Source organism: Grampus griseus (assembly GCF_964374135.1).
Source record: "Grampus griseus genome assembly, chromosome: 2".
NCBI classification, from domain to species: Eukaryota; Metazoa; Chordata; class Mammalia; order Artiodactyla; family Delphinidae; genus Grampus; species Grampus griseus.
The window spans coordinates 99,536,647-99,545,020 of NC_139018.1; the positions used below are offsets into that span (position 1 = coordinate 99,536,647).

Sequence of the window (8,374 nt, forward strand, 5' to 3'; positions counted from 1 at the left end):
ATAAAGATGTGAAAAAAAAAAATCCTGCTCTGAAAGATGTGAAAAACTTATGCCAGATGACCTGTAAGTGACAGGGCCAGAATTACAACCTAGTCAAATTCCATTTTTTATACCCCTGCTCACCCTAAGCAATGTATTTAAAAGGTGCCTCTGAGATTCTATTCCTATATGACATATGAATTGCTAATAGTTAGCTGTTAAAAAAGACTGTAGTCCTTTTTCCTCTTCTCTTCCTGGTGCAGAGGAGGCCATGGCAGGCCTGAGGCAGAGTTTGGGGGAGGCAGGGAGTTTCATGGAGATGCACAGTCAGCATGCCCACCTGCATGGGGCACTGAGGCAAAGAGGGAGGTGTCATATAGAGAGGCTTCAGGAGCATGCCCACTGGCATGGGACTCAGAGGAGAGGAGGAGAGTGTTGCATAGACATACACAGCAGTACTCCCACTGGCACCCAAGGATGCAGGGAGCTGAAAGTGGGGTGCAGAAGTGCAGACAGAGGAGATACCTGCATGACTGGGAAACTAGTTACACCGAAAACATAAGTAAATGGACTGAGCACGTAAGTAAATGTATTGAGAATAATGAAACTCAGCATTTTCATTTTTAGAGGAGGTACTTATGACTAGAAAGAACCCTGAAGTACAATATTAGATTTGAATTGGAGATACTTATATGAATTAATGATTTTTAGATATATGAATAGAGATTGATACAGAGATAGCTATAGATTTATGTGTTGACTTATATATGTATACATGTGTGGCACACACATACATTTCAGCTCTGCTGAGATGGCTGAAGAGCAATGGCATCCAGTAGCACTGAGCACAGTGAGCACACAGATCTTGGCTTCTAAAAACCATTTCCTACTAAAAGTAATCAATGTTTCTAGGAGAAATGGCTGCTCTCAGACAGTGCCGGGCCAGGCGAAATACAAGAGGATCTTGGAACATCTTCTGCCAAAAAAGTAATGAAGAGCTCAAAAGAATGATGCGGACTTGTCACAAGAACATAGGAACCTCCCTGCAAGGGCTTCCACTGGCCAAACTGAAATAATATGAGCCATAAAAAATTTAAGGATAGAAATTAATTACAACCCATTGAATAGGGTGGGATTCTACAAGTCCATGCTGATACAAATAAATAAATAAATGGATAAACAAACGGCCAAGAAAGGGAAGGCTCTTCTTAACACAGAATGCCAATTAATAAAAATGGAAATAGGGCTTCCCTGGTGGCGCAGTGGTTGAGGGTCCGCCTGCCAATGCAGGGGACGCGGGTTCGTGCCCTGGTCTGGGAAGATCCCACATGCCGCGGAGCGGCTGGGCCCGTGAGCCATGGCCGCTGAGCCTGCGCATCCGGAGCCGGAGCCTGTGCTCCGCAGCGGCGGAGGCCACAGCGGTGAGAGGTCCGCGTACCGCAAAAAAAAAAAAAAAAAAAAAAAACCCACAAAAAAAATGGAAATAAAAAATAGTAGCATTTGTTTCAGGGGGAAGTCATCATCGACGGGTAGTAAAACTAGTGGATGGAGATCTGACGAATGAGGGATAGGATACTAGCATAATCTTTGAATATGTCCCCACAAAATACCAATCAATTATAAAGGGAAAAATGGTGAAAATACCAAGAAGAAACCTGGCAGACACTAAAATTACCAAGTGATCAAGGTTATCACCCACAGTCATGAGACAAGCCAAAATCATGTACCCCTGATATGATACACTGAGAAGAACACAGTATCATCTCTGTGATTCCTGCCCCAAAAGTGTGGCCTTGACATGATCATGAGGAAACAGTAAACAGATCCAGGTTGAGAAACATCAATAGGTTATACAGCCTGTACTCCTTACAACTGTTAAGGATAAGAAAGACTGAGGAACTGATACAAAGTACATGCAACATACACTCCTAGATGGGATCTTGGACCGTGAAGGAAGAAGAGAAATTATTAGAACACTGGTCAAAGATTGAATGGGATCTATGGATTGGATGGTAGTGTTGTAACACTTGACTTCCTGGCTTAGAGGGCTGGATGGCTGTTATGCAGGAAAGCATTCTTGTTTTAGGAAAATACACACTAGAGTATTTAGTGGTGATGGGGAATCGTGTCTGCAGATTGCCCTCAAATGGTTCCAAAAACACTAATGAAAATGGCAAAAAAAAAAAAAAAAAAAAGGGTTATGTAACAACTGTGGTGAAATATCAACAGTTGGAGAATCTGCTTTAGGAGGATTTGGAGTTCTTCGTACTGTACTTCCAACTTTTCTGTTGGCTTTAAATAACTAAAAAGCAAACAATTAAAAATAAACTATATTATATCTACTTCTTTGTTCCCATGGAAACCCACAAAAAATACTTTAGAATGATGCCGGAATTAAAAAGTTGCAAAAAAGCCATAATGGCAAAAACAACACATGAAAGATTGGGTTAGATACTAACGCAGCTGCTGCTCACACTGTGCTTCTCCTTCTTTGTGTGCAGTGAATATAGGCTGGGAACTTTGTTCTCAGGCTCAGTACAATGCCAGGATAGGCAGGGTCTGCTTCTGCTCAGTGTTAGTGGGTCTAGAAGTGTCAGAATATACACTTCTTTGTTACCCTGTTTCTTACGCATTGTCGTAGCTGTCAGCATGAGAGGCATCCATTCTTCTGTATGTGCAAACTCTACTCCCAAACTGGTGATGGAGACTCAACCCTTTCCTCTTTATTTCCTTCCTTCTCTTCCTTGTTTCAGTCAGGTTTCAGTTGTCGGAAACAGAAATTACTCTAGATATTTTAAGAAGAAAGATGCTCATACAGGGAATTAGGTGCTTCCAAAATTGTTAGAAGAGCTGCAGAGGCAGGCTGTAGGCTGTGTCTTCAGAGGACCCGAAAACACCTCGGAACTGGCCTACCCAGGAAGCTGCTACACGTACCCGAGTCAGAAAGGTAGGTAATCAGGAGCCACCGCCAGATCTGTTGACTTTAAGAACATACCAAATCTAGACCGCTATTTCTGTAACTTCCTGTCAATACCCACAAACCAAGTTACAGATACTGAAACACTTTTGTAGAAAAACTCAATGTCTACATGACTACACTTGTCAGCAGAAAAAACCAAGGAAACAAGAAGTTATGCCCCACTCCATTTTCACCTTCCCAATCTCAAGTAGGTGCACCTCACTGGGAAACCTATTTCACAACCTCTTTCCAGAATGCTAAGTGCAAGAGAGTCTGGGAAACATGGTGTTTAGCTTTCCAGCCTCTGCATAACAGGGAAATCCACTGAAATGAAGGGGGAAGGGATGCTGAATGGTAAGTGCAAGAGAGTCTGGGAAACATGGTGTTTAGCTTTCCAGCCTCTGCATAACAGGGAAATCCACTGAAATGAAGGGGGAAGGGATGCTGAATGGCAGGCCCCATATCTACCACACTCCTCACCACAGTTGGGCGGGAGTTATCTACTGTTAATCCCAAGAGACTGTCAGAGCAAACTTGGTATAAATTATAGTATACTACTTGCTTAGTTTGTTACTCTTTAATGGCAAAATTCTATGCATGGAGCCAGGACCATCTCTTACTCAAAGACACATATGTGGAAGAAGAGCTAAAACCCACCCCAAAGTGAGAGCGAGATATAATGACCTAAATTTTGGCATTCTTCAGCACCAATATGCTCATACAGTGTGACTCAGCGGCTCTTCAGTATATACTGGTTAAATTACACTTCTCTCACTATCTTCTATCCCATTCCTATTCATTTTTCTTTGTTTCAGTTTCAAATTTAAAATAAGAATCATCTCTTTTTGCTGTCATATCAAACCTATCTTATAATCACTAGTCTGTGAGTTTTAGAAAATGACATAGCTGCAGTGTTTTTCTTCCCAAAAAAGGAAGGGGGGGGGGGTTGCTTTTCTAAGCCCACTTTTACTTTTGTGATAGACCAGAAAATAAAAGGCAAGTGATAGTGATGAGATGGCAACCTCCACCAGAAAACAAGTGATTTTTGTCTTTCCCACTAGACTTTGAGCTTCTCACAAAACAGGCAGATGCTCTTTTTTCTGTGTACCTAGTGCCTAGCATACTGCATGATACACAACAGACAGCTAAAAAACGTCTGTCGAATGAATAACCCAAATTACAATGGAAGAAGTAGAAGATGACACTTCATCATCATGTCTCTTATCTGCCTATCTCACTCTCTTCCTCTAAGTGGAAAAAGTGAACAGGGGAGTGGGAGGGAAATCTGAGTCATGAGGCTGACAACCAGGACCCCCCCCCCGCCGTGAACAGAGTGAAACTGCCCAGAAGTACAAATCCTTCATCCAGTTCAGGAAAACCTCAGTTCAGAGGGCCCTTAGTCCCGGATGCTTACTGACCACCCAGCAACTGGCATGATTCAATTTATCTCAGCTGGGCAGAAGAGTGATATGAGAAGCAGACAACTGAAAACAAATCTGTACAGAGAAAAGAGAGAGAGAAGATGCAAGATGCTATGATCAGTTGGTTCTGCTGGAAAAAGGTGATATGAGAAATCTGGAATAGCAGAGCCTACCTCTGAGTAGTAACAACAGGGAAAGAAAGTCCAAGGCCAGCCTGATTGGGTTGGAGGCCAGTTTGAGATTATCTGCATTGAACAACTTATTGTAGCAAGCAGGGAGATCGGACTGATAAGAAGAAAGCTATCATAGCAGGTTCAACACTGCATTATTTTCCTCTGATCTCTTCTACAGAACAATAATGGAACATTAGCTAGAATATTATCTTCAGCCATATACTGACTGTCCTTCCTGAGGGACTGCTGAGCTGCCACCATTTGTCCACCATCACTTTGTTTCTCTTCTGGTAGCAATAACTAAGAAATTAACTGCATCACATAATCATTCTCAAAACGCTCGGAGATAACTTGCTTGCATCAGCAAGTTGCCCACTGTTTATAAACCAAGAACTTCCAAGAGAAATGTAAAAGACACTTTATAAAAGATGTTTTTTGAAGATACCAAGTTACTAAGAGAAGGCACTATTCCAACACTCTTAGAAAATCTAAGCAATCAATCTAAATTAGGCTGAAGGATTTACAGTTAACTGGGTCTAATCCTGATAGCAGGTACATATGACAGTTTAGTCAATGAACAAGAATGCTTAAAATCTTTTCCCAAACTTAACTTGTCACTGTTAGACTAGATAGCCTTTCATTTCCCACCCATTCCCATTTTTGAGACAATCACCAATAACACAGGGAAGGCACATCTCACTTAAAATGTAACTGCTCTTTACAAGTAGCCTTATTTTTAATAAGCGTTAAGGCATAACCAGCCTAAGTTATTTAGCTGAAAAAGAGACAATTCTCAAATCACAGAATTTTGAGTGAACAGCTGTGGGAAGTTCTTTTAAATATTTATACTTTTTGGCTTAATTTTTAAAATACCAGTGAAGACCAGTGAAACACAGCGTGAACTTTCCACACTTGACACTTGCTGCTAAATAGAAGGGGGAAAAAACCCTATCTGCCTGCTTTCCCATCCCTGTCTCCTGTAAAGGGGTTTTAAAGGATTTCAAATGAAAAAGAAATAACCCAAACAGCTAATGACAATTCTCTTGTAAGTCTTCAGGTCAAAGTCCATAAAGTTAAGCCCAACGGGCCTCTCTGCCAGAGCAGGCTAATCAACAGCCGGGATGCTAAGCTCCAGGGAAATTCGCCCCGCCCCACCCCCGCCCGGAGCTCACGCACACTCGGCCGGGGGTGGCAGGAAGGGGCAGGCGGGGTGCTGCGCGTGCCCCCGCGCACTCACGCCGCTGGCTGCCTAGCCCCCCTCCTCATCACTTCCTGAAGGAAAATGACAAGGAAGGCGGCAGTTCCAGGGAAGAGCGGGGTGTAGAGTCCACAGGCTCGCGAAGAAAATGCGGCTCCCTAAAGCACCCCACCCCACCCCACCCGCCTGCGCGCGCCAGGCAGCCCCGGGAGTCCCCACGGCGCCCGGCGCGCTCCCGGAGCTCGCGCAGAGGGAGGAGGGCGCTGACAGCAGTCCCTCTGGCCGCCGTCGCCTCCTCCCGTTCGGCTGATGGGCAGCGCGATGGGAAGCTCGCCCCGCAGCCCCGCGACCCTCGCACCTCGTCCTCCGGGACTCCGAACACCTCCACCGCGCAAGTTGCCATTTCCGAATGGCTCCAGCAAACCGGACGCACTCGCCCCTTCCCAGAGAGTGGGAACTGTAGTGAGGAGGAGAGGGAGGAGAGGGAGGAGGCGGAGGAGGAGAGGGAGGAGGCGGGAGGAATTGGAGGAAGAGGGGGCGGTGTTCCCCTGGGCGCACAGCGACCCCAGCGGCCGGCCGGCGGCATGGCACGAGGAAACAGGGCGGGGAAGGCCGGCCGCGCCTCTGCAGCGGCGCGCGTCGTGGGGCTCTGGGCGCGGGGACCGCGCGCGGTGGGAAAACGTGCGTGCTGGGGCTCGGGAGGGAGGAGCCCGCGCGCGGCGCGGGCGCGCCTTCAGTCCCCACGCCAGGACGATAGTGGCTGACGCGGCCGCCTCTGGGAGCCAGGCAGCTCCAGGGCTTTGCGCCGAGCCGGCAGTGGCGCCCGGAGGACGTCCGCCCTTCCCCGGGGAAACAAAGCTGCGGCTTTCGTCGGCAACGAGTCTCACTGAGATCCGCCCCAGAACTCGGCCTCTGACTAGCCACCTGGGATCAGGAGAGCTTAATATTATTCTCTCCACAAACTAAAAATCAGACCGCTTTTTTGTCAGTTAAGGCTGCCGATTCCAATAGAAGCTGGACCTTGAGACGCCCAGGCAAAGCCCAGCCTGAGCATGGTAGCAAACGGGGAGGCCTGTAGGGATCGCATCAGTCTTGGACTCAGGATCTGAAATTCTCTCCTTGTGATTTGTAAACACCGTACCAATCAATGTTTCCTGTCATATGGTCTGTCCATCTTTAAAGCCTCCCAATAACGTTCAGCCTCCAGGCTTAACGCTCTAAATCTGCTTAGCTAAGTAAGCCTTGATCTGCAGCACCACTGGAAGGTAGCGAAGAAGGGGGAAAATAAACTAGGACCTCCTGTGCTATGGAATAATCATGCTTATTTTATAGTCATGTCTGATGGGGTTTATAGTTCCACAGTCACAGGAAGACTCTTACCAAACAAACCACCCAAAAACAGAATGGGGAAAATGATAAGCACTCATTGTCTAAGCCAGAATTAGTATCTTGTCCTTTTCCTACAGTTGCAGAAATTTGCAAAACTCTAGAATCTCAAAATCTAATTTAAATTTTCCTTAAGGAATACAGAATAAACAATTTAAAATACCAGTATTACTGGTTTGTTATATAAGATTCTGTTGTACTTTATGTTTGGCAGGATCCATTTGTGTTATGTATGAAAATTCGATTAATAATACATCATCCAAATTTTATCATCTGTATTAGGCAGAAAGAAGTGGCAATTAAGTAAACATGAATGTAGAATTCCAGAAAGGTCAGGAATTGTTGGCTTAACTAAATTTAAAAAGCTATCATAGTATAAATGTCTTTGTTTTATAAACTGTCACATACTTGTGTTTTTTAGTAGTTTAGGAGTAAAATCTGAAAATATTTAGTATGCTCTTTTATTTTGGAAATAATACTTTTCCCTAATCTCTTTCTGATACACATTTTAATATTTGAAGTAGGACAGTCATGTCATTTCAGGGCATGGTTTCAAACAGATATAGAAATAGCTTCCATCCTCCTACTAAAATTTAATGAATGGATGAGAAGGATACACACAACCTAAAACTGGTAATAAAATCAACCAGAAATCCCAGTGGTTTATAAAGTAAAGCATCAGCTCATATAGCCAATAGGCAATAGTGAAGATAATTCCAAATACCACTGATTTGACTCATGATTACTTATTCTGTCTGAATCCAAAATCATAATAAGAATTAAGCAGGCAGTTAACTGACATATGATGAACTACAGTAATTATTATTTCCCAGCCAAAAGCTAGAAGAGGCCCTGTGCATCTGGTACCTGGAATTATAAGGAAGTTCAAATAGAGAAGGTGGTATTAGCTGGTGGTCCAATAATCACCACTACCATCAAGAAAGCTGTGTAGAATGAGAAACCCCTCTTCAACTGGACATGTCGCTCAATTGCATGGTATACTCATGCAGGCTTTTTGCCCACCTAGGCTGCCTTCAACTAAGTTCATGTTGATTTGACTTGAATAACTATGTATGTGTACAACCATGTAAGAGGCGTGTTTGAAGAATGTGATACTGTGCATAATAATTTGTTCCCAGCCTCACACCTCTGCTAGAGATTGCCCTCAAGTGAAAGGCTAGGCAATTCTAGCAACCTCCAGTGGCATCACCATGCTATTTCTTGTTCGTGAACCTGTTCTCCCTTCAAATCTCTTTTT

The 8,374-nt window shown here is 44.3% G+C and overlaps 1 protein-coding gene across 1 annotated transcript in view; it reads right to left on the reverse strand.

Annotated features, from left to right (window-relative positions):
- The window catches only part of NEDD4 (NEDD4 E3 ubiquitin protein ligase), a 159,554-nt gene extending 153,342 nt beyond the window's left edge, over window positions 1-6,212 (reverse strand). The window contains exon 1 of the mRNA XM_082648457.1: window positions 6,089-6,212. Within this exon, the coding sequence (XP_082504583.1) occupies window positions 6,089-6,133 (45 nt within the window). The 5' untranslated portion in view covers window positions 6,134-6,212. The remainder of the gene's footprint in view (window positions 1-6,088) is intronic.
- Between the last annotated feature and the right edge of the window lie 2,162 nt (window positions 6,213-8,374).